The 23,053-nt window shown below is 41.0% G+C and overlaps 2 protein-coding genes across 3 annotated transcripts; both read left to right on the top strand.

Moving 5' to 3' along the window:
* The first annotated feature begins 845 nt into the window (after positions 1-845).
* Positions 846-10,934, top strand: cryl1 (crystallin, lambda 1). 2 transcript variants are annotated; one of them, XM_018757790.2, is made up of 8 exons: positions 846-1,579; positions 3,820-3,927; positions 4,584-4,710; positions 5,299-5,460; positions 5,767-5,961; positions 7,536-7,644; positions 8,981-9,087; positions 9,872-10,934. In XM_018757790.2, the coding sequence occupies exons 1-8, from the start codon at positions 1,530-1,532 to the stop codon at positions 9,962-9,964; spliced, it is 951 nt and encodes a 316-aa protein (XP_018613306.2). In that variant the 5' UTR covers positions 846-1,529; the 3' UTR covers positions 9,965-10,934. The 2 variants fall into 2 exon arrangements, with proteins under 2 accessions (XP_018613306.2, XP_029112460.1); XM_029256627.1 differs by lacking the exon at positions 846-1,579 and adding an exon at positions 2,658-2,725.
* A 497-nt stretch (positions 10,935-11,431) lies between these two features.
* Positions 11,432-22,568, top strand: LOC108937878 (kelch-like protein 9). Its single transcript, XM_018758091.2, has 8 exons — positions 11,432-11,532; positions 12,993-13,034; positions 13,918-14,233; positions 14,375-14,507; positions 15,544-15,740; positions 16,044-16,845; positions 18,222-18,335; positions 21,899-22,568. Exons 2-8 carry the CDS (start codon positions 13,030-13,032, stop codon positions 22,390-22,392), a joined length of 2,061 nt encoding a protein of 686 aa, XP_018613607.2. The 5' UTR covers positions 11,432-11,532; positions 12,993-13,029; the 3' UTR covers positions 22,393-22,568.
* The last annotated feature ends 485 nt before the right edge of the window (positions 22,569-23,053 follow it).

Here is a 23,053-nt window from a genome sequence, read left to right on the forward strand (position 1 = left end):
AACTTTTATTAAAAAATCCATTCACAGCGCGCCGGGTGCGTGGTGCCTCAGCGGGCTTGGCCAGGTCCGATCAGTACGAGTTTCAAAGTGGTCGAGTGCAGAGGCTCCATTTAAGTTGTTATGTACTGTGCTGTGTATTATAATGTACTGCAAAGTAAACACGTTTAATTTAAGTTCTTGGATAAAATGTGAACTTTTATTAAAAAAATCCATTCACAGCGCGCCGGGGGCATGGTGCCTCAGCGGGCTTGGCCAGGTCCGATGAGTACGAGTTGTGGTTTTGCCTTAGGGTAATTATTATTAAATGTGCATTTTCTCCACTGATTCTAATACTGTATTATTAGGGTTGAATGGAAAGTGAAACGCTGCTAAATCATTGCCAAACGGACACTAAACTAATGATACACAATCATGCTGGAGACAACATCTCTTGACATGTTGTAATTACGTTCAACGTGTGTTCATTTCTAATTCAGCATCTGCATTTAAATAGGATAAAATTAATCATAGGGCCCACTATAACCAGTAGGGGGGGACAAATTACTGGCGAGATTATGTTTGCGTCACTAAGGGGATTTGTGGTGCCCCCTTGTGACCATCTGAGCGATTGTCTCGCTAGTGACCCTTCCGTCGCTACAGTCCTGTACTGAAGTCGCTACTGCGCAGCTGCACAGGCGCCTCTCTGTGACATCGCGTGAACGCAACTTGTCTTTCCGCTTCAGTTCACGTGGCGTCAGACTTTTATTTCCTGGACCCGCGCTTATCGTGGGACAGACCGGTGATTTCCGGTTCAGGGAGGTAAACACACGTCATGTGATTTGGATGAACTTCCGTCGCATTATTTACGTTGTTGTACCGAACTGCCCAGAGCAAAGTGCTGTGTTCTGCTATCGATGCTTAGTAGTCTAGAGGTCTTTCACCACATTAAAGTAGCTCAGATATGAATATCGTTGCTACAGATGATCTTCTTAATGTATAATTCCATGACGTCATGTCACATTGTCAGCTATCCTTCTTGATCTGGTCACGGTTATTCATTTACTCACGCCCTCCCACCTGTTGTAGCCCTATTCTATTGAGGCGTGTTTATTTTAGCTTTTTTTTCATAACGTTCATTCCCCTGGCATTCATATTAATATTGTTCTTTGTATTATTTTGAAATCTTTGATTAGTTAAGTTCCTATGCTGATATGAAAACGTAATGTGCCACACAGTTGTTTTGTTTTCTTCCGTATGGACGGAAAATACGTAGGTGTTCTATCCCTCGGGAAGCATTAAGTGCTGTGCAGTATCATTTTCACGGGAAGCTTTGCTCAACTGTCCGTGCAGTGTTTGGCGAACCCTGGAAGCTGTGCTTTGTCCGCGGCCGCCCGGGGACTGCCCTCCCCGCCGGACACCAACTCCTCTCTCCCCTCGGCCGCCATTAGCCTAGGGGTCCCCGCTCCGGGCTAGCCTCGGCTCGTGCCAGCCTCGTGCCAACCCCGTGTGACCTCTTTCCTCTTTCATTGTCATTGTGCTGCTTTACAGTCATGAGCGCATCCGCATCGCCAGGAGGAAAAACCGTTTCTGTCATAGGAAGGTAAGATTATCGTTTATGTTGTTGTTGAAGCCAAGATGTTTATGATAATCATTGAATTATGCATTTAAGCACCCAATGATAGACACATCGCGCCACGATGATAGGATAGCAGCACAGAGAGAGTCTGCCAGGCAAGAAGAGTCGCGGCGGTGCAGCTCTGTCTCTGTGTTCAGGAGTGCAAGAATGCTGTGCTTTTTCTGGACTCTAGCCTAGGTACTGTGTTCGTCGCTGGTGGACGTGGACTTATGACTGTCACTGTGTGGTGAAGTGCCGGCCATACTACTACTTGCCCACACTGTGGGCCACAGTTTACCGCCGTGCTCGTCGTCCCGGTGTACGTGACCCCACCTGGCGCTGCGCTAAGTGGATTCTGGCGAGGCTGTGTCGGTAATTTACAGACACAGACAAACATTGTTTGAAACAACACACATGATCCGACCGACGCGGGTTTTCACTCATTGATTGTCGCAGTGGATTTTAAAAAACGCGAGTCACCAGCAGCAGCACGTTGATTTCGCCACCCACGTGGTACAAACACCTTTAGACTAGACCTTGTTTACACAAACACTGACGGTGCTTACACACACAAGGGCTGCACCCCGCCCCCACCTCCTCTACTCGGACCACATCACCTTTATACCAAAATCCCAGCATACAGACCGCTCCTGAAACAGGTGAGAAGCTGGTGCGAGGGAGCGGAGCCATCTCAGCACTTCAGAACTGCTTTGAACGCACAGGCTGCTACACACCCGTAACACCACAGACTTGGAGGAATACACAGAATCAGCGACTGGCCGCATCAGCAAGCGCATAGACGATGTGACTTCCTTCAAGACCATCACCACACGTGCCAGCCAGAAACTGTAGATGACTGCGGAGGTGCGCTCGCTGCTGAAAACCAGAGACGCTGCCTGCGGGTCTGGTGACAAGGCAGCCCTCCGTCCGCACAGCAAGGGCCAATCTGTCTCGGGCAGGAAGAATCCAGCATCGCTTCCTAAATTCCAAGGACACAAAGCGCATGTGGCAAGGCATTCGGGCCATCACAGACTACAAAGCTACACCACTTCCGTGACGATGACGCATCGCTCCCAGACACACTGAACAGTTTCTACGCACGGTTCGAAGCACAGAACATCATGCCAGCAGGTAAGACCACCCCCAGCTCCCATCGACCAGGTACTTTGTCTGCAGTAGACATCAGGAAGACTCTGTCCAGAGTTAACCCACGGAAAGCTGCAGGTCCTGACAACGTACCTGGCCGGGTGCTCGGGGAATGTGCTTGCAGGTGTTTTCACGGACATCAACATTTTCCCGAGCCGAGCAGTTGTCCCTGTGTGGTTCAAGACGACCGTCATCATCCCTGTGCCGAAGAAATCGCCTGCGTCCTGCCTGAATGACTGGATGAACGACTACCGGCCGGTTGCACTCGCACCTATCGTTATGAAGTGCTTCAAGCAGCTAGTCATGGAATGCATAGAGAGCAGTTTTCCCACCACATGGGACCCATTTCAGTATGCTTCCCATCTCAACCGTTCGACAGAGGACACCATATGTGCCACCATCCACCTTTCTCTGACCCATCTGGACAAAAAGGACAACTATGTTACGATGCTGTTCATAGACTGCAGTTCCACTATACAAGCTGTGTAGAGGAATGACAATAAAAACACACTTGACTCGTCAAAGTGTTAACTAATGTAGGTAATATAAGCACCTAGCGCCGTAGAAAGTGAGGTTTGGAAAAAGAGGAACTAAGTATATAATGACCAGGCGAGTAAGAACTGAGTTGTACTAATACACAACTAAGTGTACTTTGGATGTGTAAGGGCACACCAAGAATTGTTTCATGCGTGTAAACAAAACACTTTGAACGGTTTTTTTTTTTTTTTTGCTGCATTTTGAGATTCTGATGAATATATCATTAACTTATGTTAACTTTTGTGGCATTTTTTTTAGGATCTGGATATATCATTAACCAAGGTGTTTCTTCATTTAGCAAATGCTTTTCTTCTAAGCACTGCACAGCTCAGATCAAACAGAAATGTGCTTCACATACAAACAGCACACAGATGTTTGCAAGCAAGACAATATTTGTCCTTAACAGAATATGGAAAATACTTGATTTAGATTTGTTTCAACCATTAGCTGTGTATCCATCGGATCTGAAAAGAATGTGATTGTGTTTTGTCCCATTGGTCTGAATCCCCCCCCCCCCCGGGTTTTCTGGTTTTCTGTCTCAGTGGGCTGATAGGCTGCTCTTGGGCCATGGTTTTCCTGAGCGCAGGATACAAAGTGAAGCTCTATGACAGCCAGCCAGGACAGGCGGCCAGGGCCATCCGGGACATGAGGTCAGCGGGAAGGAAAAACATTTATCACTGACGGACAGCAGAGGCTTCTGCTGAACTGGCATTGCACTGCAAATGTATATTATTTGGTTAATTATTGTATATTTCATAGTAGAAAGACATTCGTGTTTCAGTCCTACATACTGGCTTCTGTTCCAGTTGAACTGTAACATAGTGCTAGTCCAATATTCTGGGCTTAGTTTTGAATTAGATTTTCCTCTGTGTTTAAAAAATAAAGTACTTTACAAAAGGTTCACCAATTTTTTCCACTAAACATGAAAAGTAGGAGCATATTATTTATTATTATTATTGTTGTTGTTGTTTTCTCATTTTTGGGACAACACACTAGAAGCAAACAATTAAGAATCACTGTCCCAAACACTTTTAAAAAATTACAGTTAAAGCAAGTTTTTTTTTTTTTTTTAAAGATCTGTCTTTTTTTTTCTTTTTTTTTACTTGCAGCAACAGACAAACTGGGTCACAGCAACATACAGAGCAGAGACTCATATAGTATTATTTTTTCTTACATTAATGTAACAAAGAGACCCTTCTTGCAAGAATTCTGTATCAGAAGCAGATTTTCCAGAACAAATAATGCTTGTTATTTAAGGGAGGCCTCTAGTACTGCAGAATAATCGAGGTGTGTTTGTGTTGCACAGGAGGAAACTGGAGGAGTTGCAGCAAAATCAAATGTTGAGGGGTGACTTGAACGTAGAGGAGCAGCTAGCCCTGCTAAGCAGCTATGACGACCTGTCTGAGGCACTCAAGGGCACCTTTTTCGTTCAGGTTAGTGTTTTCATAACAGCACCCATGCCTCTAAATTCTCTGTAGCATGTGGCTGTGTGTGTGATTGTGCTGGAATGGTGCCCTCTTTACTTTATCTCATGCCCTATGCTTCTGGCATAGACCGTGGGCCACCTCAACCCTGCATTGGACAAGGGGTTATTGATAAAAGATGATTGATGATGCACATAAGTTGTAGATCTACTAAATATGTTGCATATATGCATACATACATAATTGTTAACATTCCTGCATAGTCAGCAGTGTTTTTGTTGACAACAAAATCAATTTAGAATTTGTTTGTATCCTATTCATGTCTGACTCTGACAGTGAATTCATTTAAACTGAAAATGAAACAAATAAAAGCTGCTTGTCATTCAAGAATTTGCTTTTGCATGCATGGATTGTTACTCACCTCCTCAGAAATCTGGGAATTTCAGCCTCACACATACTGGATGTACCTTGACACGGTTTTCTTTTGGCTTACCTTACTGGGAGATTAAAGACAATTTTTACCTTCATTGTTGATTAAGAAAGACATTTTAAAAGCCATAAATTACATTTTTAAAACCAGTTGATTGCTGTTGGCAGGAATGTGTCTTTGAGGAGCTGGAGGCCAAGCAGAGTGTCTTCCATGTAGTTGAGAATTGTGTTGGAGAGGATGTAATCCTCAGCAGTTCTACATCCTGCCTACTACCTAGTAATGTCTTCTCTCGAGTCCAGAACAAGAAGCGCTGCATTGTGTCCCATCCTGTAAGTTCTGCTTTGCCTCCTCCTGGTTTTTCTTGCCCTCCATCTCCCTTTCCTTTTTGATACCTTTTTGAAGTCTGAATATTTGCATCACTTAATGTCATCACCACATTTTCACAACATAGCCTGCCTGTTCTTTTGGTTATGTTAAGACAAAGTAGAGTTAATTTAAGCCTTCACCTCCTGATGATGAAAATATAAGATGCAGAATTAGTTATTGATATTAATATATAAAAACTCTATGAAGTACACAGTATGATTACCCTTGTGTAACATTATTAAATAAGTGTTTGCATATATACATTATAGGTGAACCCTCCGTATTATGTCCGTCTGGTCGAGCTGGTTCCACATCCTGAGACTCTGCCAGCTGTGATGGAGCAAACTTACGCTTTGATGACCGAAGTCGGCCAAACACCGGTCCGTCTTACGAAGGAGATTGATGGCTTTGCCCTTAATCGTGTGCAATATGCCATCATTGCAGAATCCTGGAGGCTCGTCAAGGTGGGTGTACCATTATCAAGACACAGCAAGTTGTAGACTTTGGAACCTTTAACTTCTGAACTTTCATTATGAACAAACTTATTTGTATTTCCAGTCTCCTTTACCAAGTATTACTTTTGTTAAATCACATAATTATAGGTGGTACATCCTAGGCAGTCCCACATTATTTAGCCATGCCAATGTTTTTGCTGTAGTGTGACATTTGGATCACTATGTTTTCTATATTTTTTTCTGCTTATTAAGCCAGTATAGTGTGTATGAAAATCATTAATAATCCTTATATAAAAAGGTGAGCAAGAGCTATGGGAACAAAACTAGAAATAAAGAAATTTGAAAAAGGTAACAAAATTACAAATTTCACCCATGCTTTAGACCCAAATTGTTCAGTTACTGCAGATAATTTGTAGTTTTTATAGTGTTTCACACATTGTTTGCAAACGATGAGCTTATGAATAATTAGCCAGTCTCGGTTACATTCATAAGTTGAGGACTTACTGTAATTACTGGGAAGGCTCAGTAGAGGCCATTGTATTTACCTACATACTGTTATGAAGATTTTGCCGCCTTTAGAGCAAAATTCTTCAAATTTAATTGTGTCTTAAGCTTCATGGTTTAAGTTACATCTCTATGGCTTGAAAATATTTTCAGCAGTTAAAACTGGAGCAGATGAGGGACTAATGGCAAGGTATTCAAATCCATGTTGGGCAAAGTAGGGAAAGTAGTCTGTTTCATGCCAGAGTCCTGTATGATTTGATTTATGGCAGATAACTTGACACCGCCGCTCATGGTTGTGGGCTGGTTACACATTTTGCACTCCTCTTTAAGGGTGCACTAATAATCTGTTTGCAGCTGAGGGCTGGAAAGTAAATCTTATTTTTCAGAATCTTTGAGCTTTTTTTGTCCTAGTTTTTGCAGCTGGTTAAATAGGACAGTGGGTTCAGGGTACCTACTAGCTGAAACCACTGCACATGTTCAAACTTCACCACCTGTTTCTTTGTGCTACATTTCAGTAACATCACCATTTTGCTGGCTCTGTTGTTTCCCACAGTATGATGTATACTTCACAAACTATTACATGTGTATCTTACTTTGACAGTTTCTCTCTCTGGCATCTATCAGCTGCTTGCTCGTAATGTTGCTCTCTCTCACAGAGTACTTGCGTTTGTTTTATTGTGTTGATGGGGTTTAAACTGCAGCCTTAATCCTTGACACAACTCTGGGCAGGATTTTATGGAAGTACTTTATCATCTACTGACTACTCAGGCCAACAAGTAGCATAGTGATTAGAGTTGCCACTCCAGGACTCACAGGTCACAGGCTTGAATAATACCTTCTGCTGTAGTTACTTAGCCCAACTCAGTCCAGTAAAAATTACCCTGCTGTGTAAGTGGGTAAAATATTGTAAGCTGTTAAATTAATAAATGTAAAAAATTAAAAACTGTTGAGCACAAGTAGATTTAAAGCATTTAGAATTCGGATGTGATTCCAATGGTCAGAGAAAGGGGGCCAAGCACCCCCTTGTTTATTTGGTGTTTATATATTTGGATTGTAGACGTTTTCTTTTTAACCTGCAGGATGGTATTATCTCTGTTGAAGACATTGACCTAGTGATGTCAGAGGGATTGGGCATGCGATACGCTTTTATTGGTCCCATGGAAACCATGCACCTCAATGCCCCTGATGGTAAGTAACAAAGGAGGTATCTTCTAATTTTCTGTTTACCTGTCTGAACTTATAAATGATGATGGGGCACTGGAACATTGACCATTTCATAGAGAAGTTTGTAATATACACTATTACTAAGCAAAGTCATTAGCGGTGGGTCCTTTAATGTAAGCTGCTTCTTACTGAGCCCCCATGAGCAGTAAAAAGTCCATTCGTTGATACGGCTAATGAAGCCAAGAATTTTGGCACACTTGGCAAAAAACTGAATCGCTTAAATTCCTTGATTGATGGGGAAGGAATAAAATCCTTGAATTACTTGACTGAAACACTGTTCTAACTATTGCACGAAATACATAAATACATATCCACAACTCTGGTCCTACACAGCAAAGCTAGTGTATTGCTAATAAGGCAAGGCACGGGAAATAATGGTAATTTCCCAAAACTCAACACTATGATACGCATATCTTGTTGACACATGAAACAGAATTTAAAAGCTGAATGATTATAGTTAATACTAGAGACAGAACTGTACAAGAAATATAGGTATGAGCAACAGAGGGCATTTGGAAAATAAAAGCAAAACAGTATTGCCTCCCCACCTCATGAACTGAATGACTGTTACACTCAAAGCTGTCAAGGACCCCAGTGAATCAGAGAAGTCTGCAATTGCTATTTCCACTACTAATTGTTTACATTCCACATTGCTCACACACACACAGTCTGAACCACTTGTCCCATTTGGGGTCGCGGGGAGCTGGAGCCTAACCTGGCAACACAGGGCATAAGGCTGGAGGGGGAGGAGACACACCCAGGACGGGACGCCAGTCCATTGCAAGGCGCCCCAAGCGGGACTCGAACCCCAGACCCACTGGAGAGCAGGACCCGGTCCAACCCACTGCGCCCCCGCGCCCCCCATACATTGTTGACAACCAATTTTAAAAAAAGAACTATCAACTGAAAATAGTGTACTGAGGTGGAGAAGCACACTAACTAAATCGAATGGGCTGCTGATGCATGGTTTCAAGCTTACAGAGCTGCACAACTTGGCTCTTTTGTTCAGATGTTAAAGTTTAAACATCTGAAACTGTAACCACCCAGAACTTCAGTGAATTTTCAGAGTTGTATTGTACAGTTTTCTGGAACAGATTCTGGTACCATACAGGATGAAGTTGTTGACTGTACACTCAAAACAATGAGATAAACATCCAAAGTGTCCCATGTTTTTGTCTATATTGTTGTTAAATTTTCTTCTGGAATTTGCAGGGTTGCTCAGATTAATCTTTTGTTATCCATATTTCAGAAATCCATCTGTGAATACTAATTGCTTCATACTTCTCATCCCCTCTCTCAGGTTTGGAAGACTACTTAAGTCGCTACAAGGATGGGATGCAGAGGGTACTTTCATCTTTTGGTCCCGTTCCAGAATTTTCTGGTAACGAAGCCAAGGTTATTAATCAGGTTTGTGAATAATTCCATTTTGTCTTGCATATCAACATTGTAAAAACAAAACACTAATTTCAGGTGGCCTGGTGGCCAACCAGTAAGTGCTGTCACCTCAGAGAATAGTGGATTCATGTTCGCCGTGACCCCACCTGGGACAAGCGGTTTTAGTCTGTGTGTGTGTGTGTGTGTGTGTGTGTGTGTGTGTGTGTGTGTGTGTGTGTGTGTGTGTGTGGAGCTTCCATCTGTTTCCTGTATTTGTGTTTCTCACTGTTATTCCAGTCTCCACGCACATTCTGAAGATATGCTTTCCAGGTTAATTAACTGAATGATATTTTTATGTGTGAATGGCACTGCAGTGGCTTGGCATCCCACCAAGGGTGTACCCCACCTTGTAATTAATGAACCAGTTCTCTCTGCAAGACTTTCCTGTAGAAATATTAGTCTTTTATTATTCCAAAGCATAGAAATTTTAAATGTAGGTGCATTTAAAATAGAGGAAAATATGCATCAGGGTAACTATTCATTGATTTAAAAAACACTCTTTGTAGAGGAGTATTTGGGCTTATTTGCAGGCTACATGAAGATTTTCCAGATAGTGCTGTATGTTCTAAAAAGAAAATTTGAAATAGTAATTCATTCAGTAAGCAATTGAAATCTTATTTCCGATTCCCTTGTGATCAATCATTAACAATTATATAACTTGAATATAAGACTGTGTAACGTTAAAGTACATGTTAAAACATCGAGAAGATTATTGGCTATATTTCTTTAAATATCTGCTTTTTTTTCTGTTTTGCAGGAAATGTGTAATTTCATTTCCAAAGACCAGCTGTCTTCCAGGAGAGCTCGTCGAGATCAGCTTCTTATGGGCCTGGCCAAGCTGAAGAAATGAACATTGTCTTGGTGGCTTATGCTTATTTTGATTTATTAAGTGTTACTTTTAAGAAAAATATTCTTAATTTATCAAAGTAGTTTGAATCATGATGATAACTCAGAAGCCCAAATTTTAACTCTTTTAAATGCAGTGTGGAAAGTGTTTTTCCCAAGAACAGTGAGCTGATCACAATCACCAGCTTCCATGCACTTTTTGCATCTTCACTACAGTGAGTTAAACATATTGGAAGGGCAAAATTACATTACATAAAATTACATTTTATTTCCAATTTCTTAAGTATCTCCAAGAATATTACTTTTAGAAAGTACCTTTCAGTTTAAGCTGGTTTTTAAAAATGTTTTGTTAAATTTGACTGATAATGTTGCTGTTCATGTACAGTAGATGGATATGTTAAACACTTTCATATGTAATGGTGATTTAAACAATACTGAATTAACCTGGTAGAGATACAAAATATTTGTACAATGGAAAATGATACATCAGCAAATTTCTACAGTAGTTTTCTTCTGTAATTTAAATTATTTTCTTATGGGAACTTTTAAAGAATTTGAAGAATTGATTTATGCTGTACCCAGTTCTACATAATACAAGGATAAAAGTGAAATTGTAGCTGGTAGCAAACTAAATTTTAAAAGCCCACTGTTCAGGTGCGTGTACGTGAACAGTGGGCTTTTAAAATTTAAATAGGCCAAAGGGTGACTGGTTACACACTCTTCGTGTAGCTAGATGAAATGCGATAGAAGTGATTCTGTAGTCTTGACAAAGGAAGGACGATTGCTCCACCTCCGAGAGACCGTAGGAGAAAAGCACTGTAGTTATTTCTGGTCCTTCTAACACCGGAAACTCACAATACTCACAGCTCCTAGCTGTTTCAATGTGCCTGAATAAAACAGTCCCATCCAGCTGTGCAGTGTGTAATGACCCATGGCTGTTATTGCTTCATGAAGGGCACCAAGTGTTCATAAAGAGTGTGATGACTAATGTAATACTTTTTAAAAAAAAATTTTCTGTAAGCATTCTTTCACACTGAGTATGGATCAGAGAAATAAATTTGAATTTTATTGCATTAATAAGTGCATTTTTGTGGCAACAGGCTGTGCAACATATTCAGTGCTTCCATGACGGTTGCAAGGCACTGTAGATAATTCTGTCTTTTTAGTTTGACCAAAAGAAACAATCATTTTAAGCGATGTGTACATTTAGCTGCATTTCATGAGTTTCACCTAAATGGCAACTCTGTTGTAGACTTTCTTAATGGTAGCTATATGTGACGTACGAGAGATGCCTTGTGTACGTGGTGAATGCTACAGCAGTGTACTTGCACTGTAGTAAGAAAAGCAATGGGGGGGAGACAACGCAAAAAAGAAACACGGGAAGTAAAACAGTAAGTCAGGCTGTGGTTAGCATAGGCGATGACTTCCGCTTATCAGAGAAATTTCTGTTGAGGAGGATATCACCATTTTTCTTGAGAAGAACAAAAGAGTGTCACGACTTGAAAGACAGCCTTGAATTCCAAAGCAACACATCAGATACATCTTGCAAAACATTGCCCAAATTAATCTGAGGTAAGTTTGACTCCTGCATTTTCTTCAGCTTTGAGTTTTCAACATGCTCATGTGCAAGACATTGGTGTACATCAGACAAGGAGCACTTATTGAAACCCTGAAGGTAAAGAATGACTTGCTTTTGTTTACAGGCTAACATGTATGTATCTAGAATGTGCACGCTTGTTTACTGTCAGTGATGACTGATAATATTTCATAAAGAGCACACATAAGCTGACATTTTGTAAGTTTAGCGAAATGGAGTTTCAGAGACCCAGCTTTAACATACAAAAACATTATTCACCTGCAAACGTGCTGCTGAAAGGTTAGTCAAGTTAGGTAAGATTAGTCACCTTCTGACTTCTAATGTACTTTATGGACAGTGTAATAACTATGTGACACAGTATATTCTTGTGCTATATGGTGGTATTCACTGAAAGTGTAGCATAACTGGATGAAAGTAAAGCTTTTATGTCAGTGCTAACATCATGTATCAGAGGGACAAATAAGATTGCTGGTGTGCACAGAAAATAAAAATCCAACAAATGCAAATAAAGACCAAACCTTCACAATGGAAAATATTAAAAGCGCAAGACATGAACTGGATATCAGGCAGCATGTAAAAATTTAAGAAATACTTTCCTAACCATGTTCTTTCCATTTTCACTTCGGTTTCCTCCCATAATTCAGGTCTATTGGTGACCGTAAATTCCCCTTTGTGTGTGTGTGTGTGTGTGTGTGTGTGTGTGTGTGTGTGTGTGTGTGAGATTGCCATTCAGTAGATTGATGTTGCGTCTAAGGTGTACCCTGCATTGCGCTCTGTGCTTCTAGAACAGACCACTGCTTGGACAAGCAATTATTGATCATAAATCAAATACCCTTTTAAGACAATAAATGAACATTTATAGTTGAGATATCAGCATTGTTGTTGGTGAAAACAGCTGGATATGAACTCAGTACTATAAAAATAAAGTTTTCTCTCTGAAATGTATTGAAAATGTTTTTTACCATACAGTTTGAAATTCTTCCGATGTTGACCAGTTCTCAGAAGTGACCATGCTCTGCTCTTACCATTATCTTATCTCCTTCATGGCAGTGGATGACCTATGGAAATGATTCATAATAGTGGTCCTGACAAACTCCATTTGTGCTTTTTTAATGTTCCAGCTCATGCAAGAGTTACTGTTAACGGAGAAATTTATAGCATATATCACATGACTCCGATCATGATGAACTGGAAGTGTTACTTCTGGACTATATTATTTTTGAAATCAAAGAATACTTTTATTGGTTCATATATTCAGCTGTTTCAGTGAATATCTCAAGCAAGTATTATTATCTTCATGTTCAGATCACACTGAGTTTATTGTTAGCAATTACATCTTGTACCAGATGTGGACAAATATGAGTGAAAAGGAGAATCATTAAAGAAAAGCAATCCAAAAAAAAATCACAAAAGATTTTTTTAATTTACTTTGTAGGGAAGGCTGAAGAAACCAGATTTCATCAAAGTCCAAGATGGGGTAAGTTCATAAGACAGGTCTGAGTTGTCAAAAAGTCTATAGTTGTAGGCAGATTTGCAGTGTGACCATCAATATCACTCTCTCAAAAAAAATTTGGTAAAGCTATTTACATTTCCTTATAATTTCTTTACTTCTAAAACCATTAAAAAGTCTCTTTAATTAAATAAGAATGCAAAAGTCATATCCAAAGAAATAAATACATTGTAACTACCAAAAAAGTGCCCGAAAATACTGAAAAACCGGTGCTGCTCTACCACACATACATGAAAAATAACATCACCTTCTTCAGTCGTATGTTCACATTTCAGTGTGAAAAATGGCCATGTCTTTACAACGACATACAGCAAATTTCTCGAGAAACACACTTCTGCTGCGATTTCTGTCAGTGTTGTGCCATAATTCCAGTATGCTCTTTATTTACGTACTCTCCTTGTATTTGCTTGCTAGCACATGCATACGAAGGTGACTTATTTGTTATACACCTGTATGTTTGGCAGCTCACCTCACAGTATGACAATTTAACACCGATGCCGAAGCTCGAGGTATAATGCAGAGCGCTAGATTTTATTACTGGCGCCATTCACGCTTGTGGTCTGTATTAGCAGCTGGTAGGGTAGTAATTAGAGCTACAGCCTGTGAATCCAAAGGTTGCAGGTTTGAGTTTTACCATTAGCTGTAGTACCCTTGAGCAAGGTACTTGCCCTAAATTGCTCCAGTAAAATTACCCCAGCTGTATAAAGAGGAGAATACTTGTAGGTACCTTAACATGGTAGGTCGCTTTGCAGAAAAGAGTCAGCTGGGTGAATAAGTGTATGACTGAAACACCACTCAGTTGTTGGCAGCCTTTTTGCAGATGCTTTTATTCTGTAATCTTGTGTTTCAGGAGCAGTGGAGAGGAGGGAAAACTGTTACGGAGACTGTCCCGAATGGGAAGCCGGGGAGCACTTAGGGAACCTCCCCAACCTCCCCAACCTTCCCAGCCTCCCCCGCTTCCCCAGCTTCCCCAGCCCCCCCAGCCTTCCCAGCCTCCCAAACCTCCAGAGCAGGCCACCCCCCCTCCGAAACCTCCTGTCCCAACCACGAAACCCTCCATCGCAGCCCCCATCTATGCCAAACCTGTTCCCAAGCCACCACCCGCAACCCCAAAAAACAACACGAAAATGTTCGACGACACCAAACACGGACACATCATCCTAAAGGTACGGTTTCATTACCGTTCCAGGGTGAACAGAAATTCCTGCATAATGTATTTGTTTTATGTTCCATTTTTTATTTTTTACTCCATTGATTATGTACCTTAAACCTACAATTAAGAGCTGTATTTTTACACCACCGATAAGGGTTTTCAGCACTTCCGGGCAGATGAGACGCTCTGTGATGTTACTTTGGTACCAGGCGACAGCAATGAATCTTTCCCAGTGCACAGAGTCATCATGGCCTCAGCCAGTGACTTCTTCAAAGCCATGTTCACAGGTAACTCCTTAATGTTGTGTCTTGCCTAGCTTTCAGCAAGCGGGAAATCATCTGCAAATCTCTTACGCTTTGAGACAAAAAATATCAACATTCCAAATTCCGTTCTTAATCAGCATTCCAGAAATTGTGTTTTGGGAAATGTTTTTTAATAGTTTTTTTCTTTCACAAAAAGAGCACACAGGGCAAGTGGAAAGTAAAAAAACAGCTGTAAAGATGCAACTTTGTTTAAAGACTCCCTTCCCAAAAGGTTCTCCCCCAAGAATTTTCACAAATACTTCTTTTATCTGGAAATTTTACATTTGGTTTTGGGTCATTCTGCACGATTTTTTTTTTTTTTTTTTTTTTAATCTGGTACAGTTATGTGTACCTCTAGTGACCTTGGCAGCTACAGCAGGTGGTGCACTAGTTAGACCCTTCACCTTGCAATCTGAAGACCCATGTTCCAATCCCACCCCCTTTAATAGTACTCTAGATGAATATATTTATCCTAAAATGCTCCAGCAAAAATAAATCACCCTTATAAATGGATAAAAAATTGTAATCGTTTAAAATAATTGTTTGCCATTTGAGACATAAATAAACACACACACGCTGACTGAAGCTGCTTGTGCCGAGCGGGTCGCGGTGAACCGGAGCCTAACCTGGGAATACAGGGAATCGGGCTGGAGGGGGAGGGGACACACTCAGGATGGAACGCCAGTCCATCACAAGGCACCTCAAGTGGGACTCGAACCCCAGACCCGCCAGAGAGCAGGCACAGGCCAAGCCTGCTGCGCCCCCATCAATAAACACAAACACATAAAAGATAAAATCTAGAAACTGGAAATGAAACGTGTATTCATTTCAAATATTTTCTGGGTGCCTAATGTTACCCTCGAACAACAGTCCTAATATAACAAGAATAAAAGGTACAGACTTCCACGATACAAAGAATGCCAAGTCTTACATTTGTCAGAACCGTAAAGTGAGCCTTAATTGGACTCTTTTCTCTCTCTCTCTCTCTCTCTCTCTCTCTCTGTGTGTGGCTGACGGACAGGAGGGATGAAAGAGCAAGAGCTGAAAGTGATAAAGCTTCATGGTGTTAGAGGCGCTGGGCTGCGGAACATCATTGCCTTCATCTACACCGGCAGTGTCGAGCTGAGTCTGGCTACCCTGCAGGATACACTGGAGGCAGCCAGTTTCCTGCAGGTGTTACCTGTCCTGGGCTTCTGCAAGGAGCTGCTGATCAATGAGGTGGGAAAGCTGCTCTGAAGAACAGAACAGAATGGAGCAGAACAAAAACAGATGCTGACTTCTAGGGGAATGTGCCCGTGTTCTGTGAAAGAACAAAAAAGTATATCACTCATAGGTAGAAGCAGCACAGCCTGACATCAAATGTGCTGTTTAGTGTCATGGTTAATGATCTTGCTTTTTCATCATGATGTTACAGCATCCTGACGAGATACCACCTACAGGAATTTCGTACACTTGAAATTGTCTATAAAAGCATCCATTAAGCAATTACAATAATAAAAGTATGTTCATTTCTTTCATCAGGTCACTATAGACAATTGTGTGGAGGTGGAGCGCATTGCAAGCAACCTGCACCTGATGGAAGTCCAGACCTACATCAATGAATTTGTCCTTGAGAACTTCTCAGAACTGGTCCAAAGCAATACATACTTGAAGCTTTCCCTGCCCAGCATGCAGCATGCCCTGGCCAGTAATGGCCTCAAGGGCTTCTCCGAAATGGCGCTGTACCAGGCAGCTCGTGGATGGCTTGAGCACGACCGCGCCGGTCGCCGGCAGCACACGTATGACCTAATGTGCAAAGTTCGCTTCCCTCTGATGAGCCCCGCAGAACTGCTGCAGATCTCCCAAGAGGATGACGGCACCCTCAGAGCTCACACAGAATGTGTCAACCTTCTGCTGGAGGCCAGCAACTACCAGATGATGCCATTCTTGCAGCCGGCCCTCCAGACGGAACGAACACAGATCCGCTCTGACGCCACCCACTTGTTGGCCTTGGGTGGGGTGATGAGGCAACAACTGGTGGTCAGCAAAGAACTGCGTCTCTACGATGAAGAGGCTCAGTCCTGGAGGGCCCTGCGGCCCATGGAGGGCCCTCGCTATCAGCATGGCGTGGCCCTCATTGGTAACTTCTTGTATATCGTCGGGGGGCAGGACAACTATGACACCAAGGGCAAGACAGCAGTGGACACTGTGTACCGCTATGACCCCCGCTTTGACAGATGGCTGCAAGTAGCTTCTCTCAATGAGAAGAGAACGTTCTTCCACCTCAGTGCCCTCAAGGGGAAGCTCTACGCTGTTGGCGGCAGAAATGCTACAGGGGAAATTGGTAAGATGTCTTTGGATTTTGTATTGCCGTAGCAATATAAATAAGCTCACATTCACTGGCAAAAGCGGGAAGATGAAGAAGCGTGGAACTCCTTGGTGATACACAGCAGTCGATAAATATTTAAAAGATAAATTCAGCGAGAGCTCACTGTTGCGCTGTGATAATAGGTTTCATTGAAATGAAGGATGGTTTATCACTTACAATTGAGCATAATGTGAAAGAGAACGACAGAACATACGGAATATCTCACTTGTGCAACATATAGGTCTCTGCTTTTTAAACAAGTGCTAAAATTTAGAAATATAGTTGTGCAACTTTAACGTTTTTAACAGGTGAATGGCAGAGTAAACATCTGTAGTTTTAGCTCATGTAGATGATTTAGGAAATGAGCATTTTAAACAAAAGCACAACGTTGTTTTTGTAAAAAAAGCGAATAATTTTAAAAAACGATCCTGAAGTATTGTCGTCAGTCCAGGTGGTATTGATGTAGGACCAAAGTGTAAAATGAGGTGAACTTCCCTTTAAAACATTCTATAAGCACAGTTAAGTTCAATCAATAGGACAAGTTCATTCAAGCTCCTTTATCTCTAAGAGTTACAGCATCTGAATCAAGGTATCATATCCAAGCATGCTGTAGTATCGACTTGAATTCATGTTGATTTTTGTAATAATTGCTCCACTAGCCAGACTACTAAATATATTAAAGTTTAAAGAAACAACTGCGTTATGTGCGTTACAAAATCTTTCTTTTTAACAAACTGCGTTACTTTGTTATTTAAAGTTGCCAATATTGTGTACTATATTTTTTACATAAGCCTGCAGTGGAAGTTATAATTGACATATAGTTTCACGTTATTTAGGGGCAGCAGGTAGTGTAGTGGTTAGAGCTGCTGCCACTGGACCCAAAGGTTACAGATTTCCCACGTACTGCTGTAGTACCCTTGAGCAAGGTACTTACCCTCAATTGCTCCATTAAAGTTGCCCAGCTGTGTAAATGGGTAAATAATTGCAAGTATCTTAACATTATGAGTCACTTTGGAGAAAAGCATCAGCTAAATGAATAACTGTATTTCTAAGAACTAGATTTTTTCATAATTCTTGTTTTGCACCTAAACCTCTTCCTTCATCTGCTAAACAATTTCGTCAATAATCTTTTAAAGATTCATAAGATGCATGCACCGAGCAAGAAGGTAAATTTGCATCCTTGACGTTAGAGAAATGAACACAGTAAGCCGATACTTGAAGACGCATTTGACACACAAGCGCAAACTATTTATCGCTAATATAGTTTTAAACTGGTCTGAACAACGAGCTACTCGGTACATTCAAGAACATACTGAGTTCTCATGTGTAAATCTCGTGTTTTGTTCATACAGACACAGTGGAATGCTACGACCTCAAAAAGAACGAGTGGACGTTTGGGGCACCAATGGTAGAGCCGCACTATGGGCATGCTGGGACAGTTCATGGAGACCTAATGTATGTCTCTGGTGAGTTTCTGCACTTTTTTCCCCAAATGTACTGCATGTAAGTAACTGGTAGCGGATTAATGATCAAGACACTGATCAGAACCAAAAGAAACATTAGGCCACACGTGAAAGCGAAAGAGAATTAGTGTTTTAGGGAAGTGCATCTACATTCATACAAACAGCTGATGGCTGTTAGATAGTAAAGAGAATGGACAATCTTGCTGTGGCTGTGTGTGTGTGTGTGTGTGTGTGTGTGTGTGTGTGTGTGTATAGATTGATGAGAACTTCCCTTCCTTTTCATATATTATTATATTTAATATAATGGCAAAATATTAAGCATTGCTGGCTGCCCAGTAAACTGTGTAATTTTATTGCATTTTTGGTAATTTAGCAAATGAATCATTTTGATCAAAGACTCGAAATGAGCAGCTCGTGTATCAACTGTGTTGAGATATTGGCACCAATCCTGACAGTGTTACAAGGCCTCGGTGCGAAAAGGGGTGAACTTCATTTAACTTCCTCGTAATTCATTATCTAAAGATGAGACAGCAGGTGAAGTTCATTTATTCCACAACGGTTCTTGGAGGCCATAAGTGTGTCATACAGTATTTGTTTTGTCCATGTGTGTAAACTGAGAAAGGGACAGCTAGCGGCTGGGTCACGTGTGACCGTTTTGTTGATTTTGTGAGCACCATGATCATTGACAGGTAGCGTCAGTGGAGACAAACCTACACCAGGCTTCATTTCAGCACGTTCTTTCAAGATGTCCCTGCATGGGTATCCCATGTTTAGCATTCTTATGACTCATTAATCAGTATCAATACAAGTTCGTGGGTAATTGCACAATCAAGAATGAATTACAACATAATCTTTTGAAATGATCTTTTTTTTTCTTTAAATTTGTGGCTGCATGAAGTGAAAATTAGACTATATAATATTGCTCATCCAAATATACTATACCTTTGTCAAACAGCAATCTAAAGCCATGTGACAACAGTACATTGTATAGGCTACAAACAAAACTGGATTGTTTTGCTCTAAATGCAGTTTGTGTTTTGGAAACCTTGAGACAAATTCAGCAGACTGCCACAAAGACTTTGAGCTAGACGCTCAGTGAAATTATTCTTCATTTCAAGCACTTTTCTGTGTAAATATTCCTCTCAGACAAATAGTATCGGTGCTGTTGATACGGGAGAATGTTGCCCTTGTGCTGACAGCTTTTGACAAACTGCTGTGAGTGACAGAAAACAGTTGAACTGGCAATTATGCAACCTAGAGAATTTATGCAATGACATCTTTCCTCTTATCTCATCTTTGAACCAGTTTTTCGGTCTTGTGTACCTGCTGCTGCTGTCGCCTTTTATTTTTCGCAGCATTTTTTTTCTATCACAGTAGAGCAGTTCCCTGTTTTAAATTATTAATATATGTTTATTTATTTAAGTTTATTAATATGCTTCCGCTGATACGTGTGAAAGTCCATGTGCATGATTGAAAAAGAAATATCTTATAAAGGAAAAAGCTCTCCCCTTATTTCCAGCATGGTTGCAATTGATCATGGTTGCAATCGATAGTAACTGAAGAATCTTCTAACTTTGCTAAATTGTATTTTGCTGCATAATATTAGGAGTGGAAGTTCTTATTTTTGGTGGTTTTAACAACTGTAAGTAAAATTTAGAAAAAAAATTCTTTTACATTACTACATTTACTACATTATTCTGTAGACTTACTGACTTCTGGCTTGGCTCAGAACTTGCTCAGGTGACGATGACAACTGAATCAAAATACGGTGTAAATGTTCCAAAACAGCCAAAAAGCTTTAACCTTTTCAAGTGCAGATGAAAGGAAACCACGGTTATAAATACTTAAACATGCAATTTTAATTGAAAATGCAGGAAAAATCTTGGTTGAAAAGAGCATTCAAAAGATTCCTCTGTATCTGCGAATAGGGCTTTTTTTTGAGAAGAGTGTGGTGTAGTTGCTCAAAGTCGCTCCATTCTGCTCTTGCAAAAGCAGATACTAAAGGTCTTGTTTTGGTGAGAAACAGGAAGCTGAAGCCTTGTGGTTTACACGGGTCAGTGTGTTGTGTTTTAAGCGCGATATTGTAAAGTGCTTGAAGAGTGCATGCTTTTTAATAAGAAAATGCATCTGTTCACACATAAGAACTTATTTGAATCTACAAATTAACAATTTAATTACATTAACAAATGTACCAGTGTTATATTTACAGATTTCTCTTATATTCACCACTCTGTCACTCACAGTCAGTAACCAACCGCTTGTCTCAGTCAGGGTCACTGTGGTCCTGGAGCCCATCCCAGAAGTACAGGGTATCGGATTGCTCAGGGTACACCCTGGGCAGGACACCAGTCCATTGCAAAGTTTAAATGCATCACTTATTAAAAATTTCCTCATTTTACATCAGACACCACAGAAAGGTCACGTCAAACAAGGAAACAAAAGATTAGGTCAATTTTGACCTTTGGTGATATGTACATTTAAATCAGAACATTAAACTATATTTGACTATATATCTTTCTAAGGAACATATATTTTCGTAAAAGACTGACTGAAATGAAGAGTTATAAGGCCAGCACTCACAGTACTTTTAATTTAATGCAAACACAAAGATAACGATACAACACAAATGTGTTGGGCCGTGAGCCTTCCTCAACGTGTAGAAACACTGGTGGGACAGACAAAAACATAACAAACAGATGAAGTCATGTGACAATAATTGAATAGAATGAAGATGATTGGACAAACTGTGGGTAGGGATTATGATTAGTTGGACGCTGGAGTCCATCGTGTGGCAGACCATGTCGGTGTGCATGTATTTACCTTTCCATTATGTCAAAATTTAAGACAACATCGAAGGGTACTTATTGTAGTATGTTTGTCTGTTTATTTTTCAAATATTTTTTTCTATTGAAATTTTAAAAAAATGCAGTGGTTTGCAACCAGGAACGTATGACAGCCATAGCGTCAACCATAATGCTTGTGGTCAGGGTACTGCAACCAACATATTTCCTTCCACTGTCCTTGTTAGCAAAACATTTCTGAACCAGCTGGTGTTTTGGGCAGATTTCATTGACTTAAATTCACTTGTTTAGTACGTTGTCCTCGGACCTGTAAATATTACAATGGTATATTCGGATGAAGTTTTATGCAGTTACTCGTGTGATGTACACTGGTTTATATGGTGGAAAGTAACTAACTGTATTGCATCTCAGTCTCTCTTTCCGCTAATGTAATGCACTCATTGTATTTTCTATGAGATGTACGTCGCTTCGGAGAAAAGTGTCTGCTGAATGAATAAATTTAAAAGTAAATGTAAATATTCTGCACAGTTCTAGCACTGACATAGGATTAAAAGAACAGAAGAACTGCAAATCCCCAAATGTGCTCTGATGTACAGAAATAGAAAAAAATAAAAATAAAATTTTGCTGTCTCGGAGTCAACTGGGAACTAGTTCAGGATATGATGTTAGGCTTCATCTTCACACCTGTCAGTATTGGGGTGTCTTAACTGTCTAAGTGATGATGTACTTAAGCTGATACGTCGCGCCTGCGGCGTGTTTCTTCAGGGGGCATTACGCGAGACACGTTCCAGAAAGAACTGTGGTGCTATGACCCAGATGAAGACGGCTGGAGTCGCCGGGCAGATATGACCGCGCTCCGCGGCCTGCACTGCATGTGCACAGTTGGAGACCGCCTCTACGTTATGGGCGGAAACCACTTCAAGGGTGCGAGTGACTACGACGATGTGCTGAGCTGTGAGTTTTACAGCCCCGACACAGACCAGTGGACCAACGTGGCACCGATGCCTCGAGGCCAGAGCGACGTGGGCGTGGCCGTTTTCCAAGGCCAAGTGTACGTAGTGGGAGGATACTCGTGGAACAGCCGCTGCATGGTGGACATTGTGCAGCGCTACGACCCCGAGCAGGATGTGTGGGAGAAGGTGTTCCACGTGCTGGAGCCCCTCGGTGGAATCCGGGCCTGTTCCATGACTGTGCACCCACCCGAGGGCTCCGTGGAGGCTCAGATCCAGGAGTGTCCGCTCTCCAGCCCCAAGAACTAGCGTAGACGTTTGAGTCGTTACTGACAACTGAAATGCATTGCCGAAGAGCATTTGTAGATGGATTCCAAGGAAAAACATTTGAACATTTCTTTTTCACAGCAGTTTTGCCATATTGTTTTTCTATTATTCACTGTGTGTTGGAAGAACAGTTTATGCCGTCGAGAGAATTTGCTGTGTGGTAGCTTTCAAGTGCTAAATAAAATTTGAGCCATTTTCTCCGTACCCAGATTCTCTCTGTATGTCTCTGACCCAGTTCTGTTTTGTTATTTTAAAAAACACAGGTTGATACTTAATAAGGGTAAATAGATTAAATCTATATAAAAAGTATTTCAGCAAAACACACTTTTGTTGTAATAGCGTTTTTTGTTAGTTTCATTAGAAAGTCGTGTACTTTCTTACCTTTGAGTACATGACTGGTTTTCAGTGCTCATTGCCTCAAGTTTTTTCCCTCAATTTAAAATTTAGTGTGATAAATCCAGTGCTTTTTCAAAGCGGTAAAGATTTGTCATACTCATTTAGGTAAACACAGAAATATCCATGACCTTTCACCCCTCTGCAAATTTTGTTGGGTCTCAGAAGGTCCATTATCTGTCAGACACGATGGTAACATCAGAGCATGGAACTGGTGACGCATTTCAAATGCAGCCTTGGTCTTGACATT

This window comes from Scleropages formosus, chromosome 12, assembly GCF_900964775.1.
Source record: "Scleropages formosus chromosome 12, fSclFor1.1, whole genome shotgun sequence".
NCBI lineage: Eukaryota > Metazoa > Chordata > Actinopteri > Osteoglossiformes > Osteoglossidae > Scleropages > Scleropages formosus.